At 38.9% G+C, this 14420-nt stretch overlaps 1 protein-coding gene across 7 annotated transcripts in view; it reads right to left on the reverse strand.

Annotated features, from left to right (window-relative positions):
- The window catches only part of macf1a (microtubule actin crosslinking factor 1a), a 419348-nt gene that overhangs the window by 238468 nt on the left and 166460 nt on the right, over window positions 1-14420 (reverse strand). For all 7 annotated transcript variants that reach the window (XM_078423295.1, XM_078423293.1, XM_078423294.1 and 4 more), the window contains exon 3: window positions 229-318. In XM_078423295.1, coding sequence (XP_078279421.1) covers window positions 229-318 — 90 coding nt within the window. The remainder of the gene's footprint in view (window positions 1-228; window positions 319-14420) is intronic.

Genomic DNA, 14420 nt, shown 5'->3' on the forward strand with positions numbered 1-14420 from the left:
GATTCTTGTTGAATTGTAAATACATTTTTTTTAAATAGAGAAAAATGGTCTTAATGAGTGCATTCTGTCAATAACCACAATAATAATAATAATAATCATATGAGGCGATGGCTTCAGTGTAATACTCAACACATTCTACAAAATTGGCCTGCTGTAAAATTGTTGGAAGTATTTAATCAAAGCTTATATAAAGAAATATGCAAAGTTCTCAATGCAAATAGTACTTACTAGAGTCACTCCAGAGAGGACTTCCAGGAGGGAGATCAAGTTATGTCCTTCTCTTAAGTCTTCATAAAGATCATTTATATGTTTCCGTACCTAAAATAAAGGAGATAAAGTAACTTTATAGAATAACAAATGAAGTTTCGGTATATTGCAATCATTCAAATTACTGATATTTTTGAGAAGTGCAATTCATTGTGAGTATCGATTTGCAGAATTCAGCTCTCCAACAGCCAGCAAAATACCCAAGTGGAAAAAATAGTTGAGGCAATTACTTTGTCTATCATGGGGTTCAATTTCATCTACCTCTAAAGCTCACTGTGCATCATCGATATGCGAGCAGTAACAGCAAGGTCAATATTTAATAGTAAGAAGAGGTCTTACAAATTTTCCCCTAACCAACCCAAGATTACGGAAACTAAATCCTCTGCTTTTCACCAGCTAAAGTCAACCACCAGCTCAAACCATGTTAGAAATAAGCTTCTGTTGTATATTCCTGCCTGATTGAGTCACAAAAATATAGATTACCAACAAATTTAGAAAACTGATGCAGTCATAGACACACTAAATGAATGCCAGAAAAAAAAACTTGGTTGAAAGACATAGGATTCTGCTGCAGTTAGGGGTTGGTTTCGCAGGTAAATAGTCGTGTAGCTTTGTAACCAGTTCGGTTGTTAAAACAAACTGACAATTGACTGATGGAGAGCCTTCAAAAATTTAAACTGTACTCCATTAAAATTGTTCTCTATAGAAGCTGTAAGTTAGGTCTTGTATTTAAAAGCATTCTCAACTTCCTTACTGAAATGAATCTCATTTCTATAATATAAAGCATGCTTGCTTCCAGTTATTCACTTCAATGATAAAATAAGTGATACAAGTCAGATTGTTATTGAGTACTAAACCCACAAATTCTACACCTCATTAATATCCAACAATGTATTTATCTCTATCTTTAATATATTCAGCAACTAAGACCACAGACTGCTTAGGTGGAGAATTCCAGAGTCATAACTCACTTGATGCAGAAATTACTTCTCCTGCCTCAAATGGCAAAACTCTGATTTTGAGACTGTGACTCTAGATTCGAGGCATCACAACCAGCAGAAATATTGTCCCTGCTGAGCCCTATAAGAATGTTGCATGTTTCAAATCATTCACCCTTCATTCTTCCAAATTTAATTGGGGACAGACAGGTCCAATGTGTACAATTGCTCCTCAAACAACAAGCCTGTATTCACATTATTCAGTCTAGTGAATCGTCATTGCATTCCCTGTGTCACATATCCCTTCCTTGGTGGGGAGACCAGATATATTTACATAAATGCAGAGTTGCAGAAGTACAGCAAGGTGCCTCTATTTTAAGAGGATCAGCGTACAAGAATAAAGGGCCACACACCATTTAACTTTTAATTGCATATATTATACCTTGTACAAGGTCACACAGATCACTCTGAGCATTGTTTCATTAAACTCTGCATTTCTATTTCTTTGTACCAAAGTGTACCACCTCAATTTCTTTTTCATATTGTGCCGTGTGAAATAGTACTTTCTTTTCATCCAACTGTTCATTTGCAAATGTTACAACACTGCCACAAACATACAAGAGCAGACAAATTCAGAGCAGGTTGACACTCAGCCCCAAGCCTGCTCCAACATTCAATAAAATCATAGCTGATCCACAGTGAGCCCAGCTCTGCATTCCCAACTACCCAGGACAAACTTTCAATATTCGTCAACTTGACTATGAATGCATACCATCAAATTTGCCAAGATATCAAGCCAGAATTTTCCTTATGTACATTTTTGGGATTTTGATGTTAGTCATAAGGTCATAGGTGATAAGAGTAGAATCAGGCCATTCAGCCCATCAAGTCTACTCTGCCATTCAATCATGGCTGATCTATCTCTCCTAACCCCATTCTCCTGCCTTCTCTCCATAACGTCCGACACCTGTACTAATCAAGAATCTATCAATCTCTGTCTTTAAAATATGCATGACCTGGAGAAGAGATAAAGTAATATAATGTAATTGTTGGCATAGTTATTAAAGTCAATTCCCCGTAGGGTCAATGAATAGATTGGTAGGGTGGGCGCAGTGGTGACAGGGAGAGAGGGTAGGTGGTATGTACTGATAAATTCTGACTCCTTGCTTAATTTTGCACATTCCATTTGAGAAAAGTATAACTAATTTTAATTTACATTTGTCGACACATTTTTGAGCCAAGATACAAACTACAATCCAAGAGTATATCTCTATTTGTTTTGGAACGACTATTTAAGACACCTTTTAGAGAGACCCTCCCTTACCAGTGCACAAGTTTAATGAACAATTTAATTAATCTTTGTCATTTGTTTCACTAAAGAATATAGATCCAAGCAGAGGTGTGATAAAATATTCCCACAAGGAATTTTTAACTTTAACTTTATTGAACTGGGGAGGTAAGTCACATTGACTGCTAAAGAAAATGTGCTACAGAGCTGTTTTTAAGTACTATTATAGATGAGAACTTTATGTTTTAGATGAAGAACATGAATTCAATTGAATAGTTTGGCCCTTCGAGCCAGCACCGCCACTCATTGTGATCGTGGCTGATCATCTACAATCAGTAACCTGTGCCTGCCTTCTCCCCATATCCCTTGATTCCACTAGCCCCTGGAGCTAGATGTGCCAACTGAATTGTCCTTCCTAACTTTTGACGAGGTATCCCATTAACACAAATGGAGCCAGCTTGCCAATTCATTTGACATCAAGAAATTGATTAGCGCTATATCCCTGCTGTAATGCAACGGTTCTGTGCTTGAAAACACAATATGAAATTCCATTCCAATAACCAGACTCTATAGTGTTGTTAATGGTGTTTAATTTGGCATTGATAATGCTAGTCATTATGAAAGATTTATGTAATGTTATTTATTCCAGATGTTCTCCAAGTTTCAGTGTATAAAGATACAAACCTATTTTAAATCTGAGGAATTGTAAATGATGGGGAACGTTGCAATGGAGACACAAGAGCCTGCAGATACTGGAATCTTGAGCACAATAAAACCTGACTAAGCTGTTTCAGTACCGCTGTGGTGTTGTATCCTCCCAACAGCAAATAAAGTTTTCCACTTACTTTCCCACTCAAGTATAAATTCAGAATTGGAAACTCTCACAAATGATTGCAATGTTCCTGTGGAGGCAAAGGCATGGTCAACATTTCAGATCAGGACAGGTGCAAGGACTCCATCAGTAATGTCAATCATCCCTTTGCCTCCATAGTTGCTGCTTAATGCACCGATTTCCTCCAGCAGTTTGTTTTGTGCTCCTGTTTCCAGTATCTGCAGGCTCCTGCATCGCCATTGCAATGTTCCTCATCATTAACAATTTCTCAGATTTAAAAAAATGTTGCATACAACAAAACTTGGAGAACATCCAGAATAAATAACACATTACATAAATCTTGCATGATGACTGGCATTACTGATGCCAAATTAAACACCTTTGACACCACCATAGAGTCTGACTATTGGAATAGAATTTAATTTCACCATCTGGCTAGCTAAAGAACCTCAACACGAAAGAACAAGAAATGTAACCCAATGCTTATTTAAAAGACATTGGGACAGGTACATGGATAGAAAAGCTTTGGAGGAATATGGGCCAAATCCATGAACATGTGGGTAGCTTAGATGAGGCATCTTGGACGAGTTGGACAGGTGGGCCTGTTACTGTGATGTGTGACTACTTGATCAGCACCTGACCCATGGTCTTCAAATTCTCCTCCCTCTACTGTTGGAGCACTGTAACTGCAGGGCACGATTATAGAAATTCACATCAGCAAATTGACAAAAATGGTCTCTAGCAAAGCTCCCAAGAACAGCAAAGGCAAAAGTTGCAGAACATTCACCGCTGGCTTACACACCATCCAAACTTGAGCATAAGTCCCCAATCTTTCATTGTTAATCATTTAAAATGCTGAAATTTCAATCCTAACAGCAGTTTAGCAGGAACTTCACCACTGTGACAGACAGTGGTTATTCAAGAATGTAATTCACCATGAATTCATTTCATTAAAAAAGGGCTAGGCAATAAATCCTGTTGCCAGTCACATGCAGATTTAAAAAATATACATCAATTCAAAGAAATTTTTAAAATTAAAACCAATTTCTAGGCCTAGAGGAGAATTAAACAGTTACATGGTTATATAAATTATGTAGAAGATTCAGGACAAACTGTGGGAAATCTTCCCAAAAAAAGTGATTCAGCAAAAAAAAAAATCCCTTTAATTGATGTCATTAAGTAGAAATGCAGGATAATTTTTACTTTAGAGTTGTTTAAACCTATTGAGAAATCCAAGGTCAGCCAAATAGTTTGTGACTGAATCAGAAGGTGGTTTAATCTAAGAACAAAAACTGCTTTATACTTGAGCAATGGTGCAGCACGTCACAAGAACATGGTCTAAAGTACAAGTAACAACATTTCAGCTGACACCGACCGCAGTGCAGTACCGAGAATGGTCTTCACTAAGGCGCCATCTGCTGGACAAGGCAGTAAATGGAGCTCCTGCTTGGTCCCCATGGGAAAGATGCAAAAGACCAAACATCAGGCGATCTGTTTTCAACAGTGGGTGGTTATTTATCTCACAATCAGCATAACTAATAAAAACATCTGGTCATCATCATATTGATGTTTGTGTGGGTTTACCGAGTGCACATTGGTTTCATTTTTTTGTTTTCATTTTAGAGATACAGTGCGGAAACAGACCCTTTGGCCCACTGAGTCCCGCACATTAACGCTAACTTACACACACTCGGGACAATTTACAATGACACCAAGCCAATTAACCTAGAAACCTGTACGTCTTTGGTGTGTAGGAGGAAACCGGAGCACCCAGGGAAAACCCATGCGGTCACGGGGAGAACGTACAAACTCCAAAACAGACAGCATCCGTAGTCAGGATCGAACCAGGGTCTCTGGCGCTGCAAGGCAGCAACTCCACCGCTCTGCCACAGTGCCTAGTTATTTTAAAAGTAGACTGTATTCAAAAAGTTGCAAAGAACAAAAAGTCTACAAAGAATTTTGTAAGGTCCTAAATTAATTGCAAAAGATTATCCTTGCTTTAAAAATGTTATGCAATTCCCATTATTCTTTATACAAAATCATTAGTTGGAGCCAATGGTTAAATCATATTGAAATATAAGTTATACTTCTGAAAGTTTTGAGTTGCATTTGTTTTAAATTGGAATTGGTGCATTGTTTAAAAGGGAATCAACAATCTACTTACACAAAAAACTTATATTTGCAACACATCATAGAATGAAAACTTCTCTCTTTTGAATCCGAGGCAGGATTAATTTTAGGGAATATATATATTTTTTAAATGTATGCAGGAGTTTCAAAAATCTTCCAATAAATCCTGTACTAAAATGTTTAATTCTTTGATAGAGATATTGCTTTAACTTAAAACATTCCAATACCCATTATAATGATTACCTTGCTACCCAGGTTCTGCAATAACTAAAACTAATCAAACATACCCTCAGCTGTGACAGAGATCCAAATAATGTTTAACAATTGTTGGTATGTCTAAATATTTTGATTTTATATTAACTGTAGAAGTGAACTACTTAACACTGAAGAATAAAATATTTGCCAAAGTCTATATATTCCTCTGAGGCCTTTGTAAGGAGGATCCACATATGCCGATTGGAAAATGCCAAATATCATTGACATGGAAATCTCACTGAATAAATGGGTTTGTCTCAAATAACTCAGGTCCAGGGATGACAGTAACATGATAACTCCTCAAAACAGTCACCATCTACCAATCTCGCAGGTTATTTCAGAAGTCCTTGAAAATATATCCCGAACATACAAAAGAGATTTATTTCGTGAAAGGTCACACTGAAGCACAAGGTTCTCCATTTCCACTGCAGTGCAGTATCCTGGGATGAATTCAGTCCAATGAAACTTCATCACAGGAGTATAACAAACACCCAAAGTTCTTGTTCTGAATAGAACTGTACAGTTTCAAAATATCAGTTTCATGTGAACTGCAACCGTCTAAGATTGTCAACGATTAAAGTTCTTAACAGTGTAAAGCACAGGCAGGAATTGGTCAATGCAGCTCTTGTCTATCGTGATCCTAATCTACAAATCCATCCACCTCTTTTTTTCTGTATCAAGTCAAATTCACTCACAAGTTTATGAAACATCTCACCGAATCCTCTTGCGGTAGCAGATTGAAAATTGAATAGGGTAAATGTGCAAACAAGCTAGGTTTGTCCTCTTTCGAGGCAAATACATTTTGACAGGCATAGAGTCCAGTTTTTGAAATATTGTTCGCAATTTGGTGGATGGGGGAATTTGGTACAGTGGACTCTTACTCTGATAAGCCATTCAATGAGATAATCTTGCAGTCGCAAGAAACGGCATGCTTGCGACTGCCGACGGTAAAGGAGGGTTGTTTATCATATCTGATCTGCCTGGAAGAGTGCAATTGGAGGAAGATGTATAAAGACAAAGAAGAAAATAGAACTATGAGATACTAAACAGTGCAGCTACTAGAAATTTGAAATAAGAGGATGCTGCAAGTACTTGACAGAACAGGTAGGAACATGTAGAGAGAGAAACGCAGTTGTTTCATGGGTGCATGACTTTACATTACCATTGCAGATTGAACATGGTCACTCAATCTATGCTTGGGCTTCTCTGTTACGGAGAAGACCATTTTATTGCGTTTGATGACTAGATAAGTAGCAAAGAGGTCCAAAAGGTAACCTATGTGTGGAGGCAGAGGATGTGAGAATTGTTTTTCATTAATATTTTACATCCTTCTTCACAAATGGTGCCAAAATTGCAGTTAAGGAAAATGTGTGAAATTGGATGGGCTAAGTTAACATGAATGCTTTGCATGTGGATGTGAATGTAGGGGACAAATTCACAGATGGCATGAGGAATGGTAGAGTTGTTGATAGTATAGAGGGTGGTCTGAGGTTAAGCAAGTCAAGTAAGGTTTATTGTCAAACCAGACCAAGAGGAGCCGTTGGGCCCAAACCTCTCCTGTATTGGTGCAGCACCCTCTCCTCCCCCCCCACTCCATCCCCCCTCAACCCCCCTTATCCTCCCTCTCCCTCCCTTCCCCACTCCCCCCTCCCTCCCAAGGAGATAGATTTAAGCTTTAAAATGTCAATAACTTCAAAAATATAACACCGATTTCAATGAAACTTCTTCCATTAGCACCAATGAGATGGTGAGCAAGGTGGGCCTAAAATTGTCGCGCTATCGTGTACCATTTTGCCTGTAGTTCAGGAACAAACAAACAAACAAACAAACGAGAGTTTTAGTATATAGATGCCCAAGTGTGGAGAATACAGGTACAATGGAAAAGTTTGCTTGCAGCAGTATCACAGTCACATAGACTCAGACAACACTGTAATTATAAGTAAGTTATACAAGACAGTGAAACAGTGAAAATAAAGAGTCTGTGCAAAACAAGTCATTAGTGCAACAGCAAAATTAGAACCAAGTCCATGGTGGAGCCAGAGGGTGATATTCATGTGTTGCTGCAATGGGCTGAGACACGCCAGTTGAAATTTAACCTGATAAATGTGAGGTGATGCATTTTATGAGTACAACTGAGGCTAGGGAATGGCAGGGCACGAGGGAATATAGAGGAACAGACTGAACTTGCTGTGCAAGACCAAAGATCCTTGCAGAGCAGGCAGATAATGTGATTTAAGGCTGCTTACAGGAAACTGGCCTTCTTTAATCAGGACATTGAACACAACAACAGGAAGGTTATGCTCCAACTTTACAAAACACTTGGTTAGATCATAGATGAAGTACTGAATGCAGTTCCAGTCCCAACCTTATAGGAAGGATGTGATAATACTGGACAGGGTTCCAAAAAGATTTACCAGAATGTTGTCAAAATATTTGATTCTTGTTAGTTTACAACTGCTGTGTTTATTACTATCTTACGCTTGGAAATTTCGTCTTTCATCAATTCCCAGCATGATTTCAGTATACATGCTATATTTGTTTTCTGTTATCCAGAAGTAATTTTAGAAATTACTATAATATAAACTACATTATAGTATATCCTCACTGCAACTTCAAGCTAATTTGTTTGCTCACTTTCCCTGTTCTGAAGCATCTGTGACCTTAAACATTAATTCTGGTCCTCCTCCAACAGATACGACCTGTCCAGCTGACGATGTCCAGCGTTTTGTTTTTAGTACATATTTCTATCTGTTGTATCGATTTAAAAATTGTGTTAAGATTGCCTTATACATTTTGTGTTATATTACCTTCTTGATTAGCATGGCTGTCAAGGGTTATGGGAATGAGAGGGAAAGATAGCTCAGCCATGATTGAATGGCAGAGTAGACTTGATGGGCCAAATGGCCTAATTCTGCTCCTATTACTTATGACCATATTCCATGCTAACTTCTAAACAGGCAAAACTATAATGTTAAAACAGTGACAGAGTGAGGAGATACAAGGAGAGGAGAAGAGATATGCTGATTTACAAAGAAGGACGCAAAGTGCTGGGGTAATTTAACAGGCCAAGCAGCATCTCTGGAGAACATGGATAGGTGATGTTTCAGGTCGGGGATCCTTCTTCAGAATGATTTTGGTGGTGGAGGGTAGGGGTAAAAGGCTGGAAGAGAGGAGGGGCAGGACAAAGCCTGGCAAGAGATAGGTGGGGATACAGGCAAGGGTTTTTTTTTGATGGTTGGATAAAGGCCAGAGATTAAAAGACAAAAAGCTGCGAGATGAGGCGAGAATTGTGAACCCAAAGGAAAGGATATATGTGGGAGGGGAGATGGAAGGGGAGGAATGGATGCGTCCAGGTGGGGCACAGGGAAGAGACAGGGGGGAAAAGGGAAGTGGGTGTAAAATAGGGAGGCGAGGGGGGAAAAGGGAGGTAAAGGGGGGAAATGGGAGGTAATGGGGGGGATAATGGCAGGGGGGGGAGTTGTTTGTAGGTTAGTTACCTCAAATTGGAGAATTCAATGTTCATACTGTTAGGTTGTAAGCTTCGCAAGTGGAAATAAGGCGCTGTTCCTCCAGTTTGTTTGTTGTCTCACTCTGACAATGGAGGCGGCCCAGGACATAAAGATCAGTGTAGATTTAGGAAGGGGTGTTAAAATGATTGGCAACCAAGAGATCTGGTAGACCATGACAGAACTAGCTCCAGTTTCTGGAGATACGGTCGCCGAGTCTATGCTTGGTCTCGCCGGTGTAAAGCTGTTCTGCACTTGGTCAGCTAACACAGTCATTACTTAAGCCTCCAATATCAGGTAAAATGACAAATTGCATAAAATTGGATGATGCTTGAATAAACATGCGAGTGTTCCTATTGGCAATTACATGCAAAATAGAACAAGCCATAAGATGAGTAAACTATCGGGCCACTAACCCTTATAAGTGGAAAGTAGTAAAAATGTGTACAAAGGAATCTATGCAGCCAAGAACTAGTCATGTCTATATGCACACAAACAGTGGGATACAGGTACAATGAAAAATTTAGAAATCACTAATATATTGAAAATAAATGGTTATGAACAAATTCTAAGAATAAAACAATAATTTTCTCCAAATACCAAAAATTATTCAATGAGTAGTGCTCGTCCTTATCCAATGTTTAATTTCCAATTCAGCTTCTACACTAACGTTATCTATTCAGAGTATAATTGTTAAAACGGGAAGAAAATATATTAAATTTGCTTGTTTGTTTTTAAAAAGCAAATAGCCAAGAACATCCATTTACGAAGCATGTTTATTGCCCAGTGTAGGATTGACAAATTGTTGCCTTGATTCAAAATATTTGTCCAGAAGTTGATTTAAAAAATAATAATATCTGATATCCTATCGACAGCTGCATCCCGAAATCGATAAATACAAGAGCGGCCTTTGCTCGATTCATATTGTTAACCTGGTTCAGATTTGCAATTTTTGAGGAAAAGGCTTCACTTAAACTAGATACTAATTAAATCAATGGTAAATACATAATTTGTGTGCTTTAACCAACAAAATTATTTTGATCTGTCCAAGACCAATCAGTTCCAGGAATTGCGATTTAAGGGCCTGTCCCACATTAGGCGATTTTAAGGCGACTGCCGGCGACTGTCAAAGTCGTAGCAGATCGCCGAACCTTTCTTTTACCTGACGACAATGACCACGACAATACCGAGTCAGGTCGAGATTACAGCGTCTTCGGAAACATCGCAAAATTCCCATGCTGTCAATGCTTCTCCGGCGTCCTAATTTTCGCTGAAATCACTGACAAGTCGGTAAGCACTTGAGAGTTTTGAACTATAACATCTTGTATGGGTTACTTAAAAACCAAGCATCACTGTAACAAGGCATAAATTGGATTTACTTCCAGTTTACTAATAGCTGTATTAAAAACATTAATTTTAAAAGTGGTTAAGTGGATTTTTCTGAAAAGTGTGTGGGCATTCTTTGAAAATGTATGGGAGATGCATATCTGGTTTCTGGGTTGCATAGCTGGGTTTGGAGCCCACTTTAAATGTAATGGCTGATGGCCATAAACATTACTAAAATTCCCCACGCTTAACTGACCGTCAAACTGTCACCTTCAATCTACCTGTCAAATGACCTGACGGTAAATAACTTGGTTAAACACAAGCATTTTATGGTATTTTGAAATGACTTTACTTATTTTAATATTATGTGCTTCTAAATGCATCTAAGAGAACCTATCAAACATGGGGACAGCATGCGACAGCGCCCGCAATAAGCTACGATACCTGCCAACAAGCCAGTTGTCGCCGAGAAACTTCAAACCGGATGATTTATCAGCGACGCGCTGAGATCCACTACGATTCTTGGAAGACTCCTCACAATCATGCCCGCAACACCCCGGCGAATTGTCGGCGACAGCCTAGTCACCGGCAGTCGCCTTAAAATCGCCTAAAGTGGGACAGGCCCTTTAGTTGTCAGGCCCTCTGATTATTAACAATAAACCTCCTCAAACAACACTAGCTTAGCTTTATTAAAGCTAGGTAATGTCTGAAGGAGTTACAGATATGAACAATTTTGACATTTGTTACTTTGTTAAGCTCTTAAATGAAAGATAAAGTGGTTTATGACTTAGAGTACAATGCAAAGGACAATGGGGTACTGTCCTTTACTCTCCCTGAAGCCGATTGAGATAAAAATATGTAAAATATATAAGGAGAGAAGGAATGGGTGAGGTTTCGGGTCGAGACCCTTCTTCGGACCTGACCTCGACCCGAAACGTCACCCATCCCTTCTCTCCCGAGATGCTGCCTGTCCCGCTGAGTTACTCCAGCATTTTGTGTCTACCTTCGATTTAAACCAGCATCTGCAGTTCTTTCCGACACACATGTAAAATATATAAAACAGCTTTTGAATTTTAAAATTAAAGATGCTTATACCGAGAATGAGTCAAACCAAGCAGGAAGCTGATTGCTCCACATTGGGTTTGACAGGATGGAGAGTAGTTGCCTGTTGAGAAAGGCTCGAAGATGACTCACAGGTGAATTACAGAAAATAGCTATTGATGAGTCAAGGGAGGAGCAACACAAGCCTGAGGGCATGCAAAATGAGCTTGTAGAGGCAACTCAGCAGCACCAAGCCTCTCGACATGTGTGAAACCATGAGAAAGCCAAGCTATGTACGAAGGAATCCTGACGCTCAAAACTTAGAAAAGCACTAAAAGGAAACACAAAGTGCTGGAGTAACTCAATGGGTCATGATGCATCTCTGGTTAACATGTCTTCCATGTTCTCCGGAGATGCTGCCTGATCTGTCGAATTATTCCAGTGCTGTCTTTTTTTGCAAACTGCAGTTCCACATTTATACTTGGAAAACAACTAATTGTTTTGTGTGCAATCGGCTGCTCCATATTGGAGCGTGCAAGCGAGCCTGAGCGAGCGATGGCACGATGGGCAAATTAATCGGATTTGGGCAGTTCAGCCTGTTGATTCCTTTTCATGCCATTGGTGAATCAGAAAATAGGGAAAGTATCATGAATGGTTTTCCCAATGGTCATAAGAAATGAAGTGTGGCATAAAACTGTTAAAGAGCAAAATTTTGCATTTTTGATAGGATTAGACCGAAGTGCTTCCTCATCATCCGACATTGCTCATGAATGCCAATTTCTTTTTTATCTAGAACTCTGAACTTAAACATTTCCCGCTTGTGCACTGATGAATCATGTCTCAATTGAATTCTCTTTTGATTATTTCATTTCAAACCATTATTCAGTTCACTAGGTGGCACTCTATTGCATAGGTTCACCATACTTCAGATGCTTCTCATGTTTAACTCATGGGCTTTTCATTTTATAATTATTTCCTCTCATTCTATTACTGCTTTCATACATGTCTTATGAGTTTCAATAATTCACACCCTTCTTATATCTCACTGATCCTAGAAAAGATTTCCAATTTAATCAAAATAAAAGTTTTCTAGAGTTCCTCCTATATTGTGATCAAGACATTTCCAATGGAGAATAGATAAACATTTGTCTCAAATTCTCTCTCATTATATACATCTTTCAACATTTTCTTCCACTTAATTTTTTTTTAAATTGTCAAAATTAAACTTTTTCCCCAATGGTACAACTGAATAAAAAGCTGTTACAATTTTTTTTTAAACATACATTTTTAGCACTTTCATTAACAACAAAGAGGAGGACAAGTAAAGGGACCTCAGAGATGAGTAATTGTGATCTCTTTCAATCGAAAGAAACTGTGGTGTGGCCTTTTTCAAATCTAGCTGCCCACAAAAATTCATCCTCATCTTTCGTGTCACAAATGGCCAATGTCGACCTGCAGGTCCAGAACAGAACCTATCTCGGTGCAGACTGATGTCAGGTAAGGCAGTGGTATCAGCCAAAAATCATTCTCATTGCTCTACCTCAACTCCCAAGATCTTTGCTGAAATGTAGCTAATCTGCGGGACAAATGTTCAAAGACTATCCCTCTAATAGATTCAGAGGCTGAGCTGAAAGTCATGATCGACTCGTTCACTGGGCATGAGAGAATGGGCTTTATTTTTAACATCTTCATATCAAAGGTTCTCTATAAATCTGCCTTTGCTGCCCCACACCACCCTTCACTAATAAATGGTTCACAATGGGACGTCTTTTTAATGGTGGAAATAGGCCAGGCTGCATCACCCAAGAGAGAAACAATTGACATCTCATGGTTTGAAAACAAACTGCTGGAACTTGTGTCCTTTTATGCATTAACCAGCATCTGGAGTTCTTTGTTTCTTCTAAAAAATAAACTGTTCGAGGAACTTAGCGGATCAGGCAACATCTGTGCAGACAAATGGATAGTGGACATTTCAGGTCGAGAGTTCACAGCAGTCCTGATGCAGGGTGTCAACCCTGAACATAGACTAATCCCTTTGCCTCCACAGATGCTGCTTGACACGCCAAGTTCCTCCAACAGTTTGTTTTCCAGTAGAAATAAAGAACTGCAGATGCACAAAAGGACACAAAGTGCTGGAGTAACTCAGCGGTCAGGCAGCATCTTGGAGAAGGTGGATAGGTGACATTTTGGGTCGAGACTTTTCTTCAGTCAGTCTGAAGGGTCTTGACTTGAAATGTAACCTATCCATGTTCTCCAGGGATGCTGCCTGACCCGCCGAGTTACTCCAGGATTTTGTGTCAGTTTGTTTTTTAGCTCCAGATTACAGCATCTGCAGTCTCTATGTCCATAGGTCCCATTTGTCATTTTCCATTTCTGAAGAAAAGACATTGATCTGAAACATTTGGCCGATATTTCAATTCCTTGATGAAGCTGAATCTACTATTTATAATATTTCACATTTGTGATATTCATATGATCTACAAATCCAAGATGGCCGGTTTCACAAGATGGCCGGATTCACAGCTATATTATAAAAATAGCATTGACTACGATCTTCAATATTGTTAAATAAGAAGCGATGGTTCTTTTCACTTCTAAGCAGTGCATCAATCACCATTACCTCCAGCTCTCCCACACCTGCATTCCAGGCAGCTTTTCCTTAAAGAATGTCAGTGCACAGCTGGCTCAGTATGCATTGCCATCATTGTTTAAAGCCCAGACCTTCCACTGTGGTGAACAGTTGTCCAGGAGAAAATGCAAAGCTTTCACCATATTAAAAACAAGATCAACCATTTTGAAATTAAATGAACTCAAAACGATTATGATTATATATCAAA

This window comes from Rhinoraja longicauda, chromosome 27, assembly GCF_053455715.1.
Source record: "Rhinoraja longicauda isolate Sanriku21f chromosome 27, sRhiLon1.1, whole genome shotgun sequence".
Lineage (NCBI taxonomy): Eukaryota > Metazoa > Chordata > Chondrichthyes > Rajiformes > Arhynchobatidae > Rhinoraja > Rhinoraja longicauda.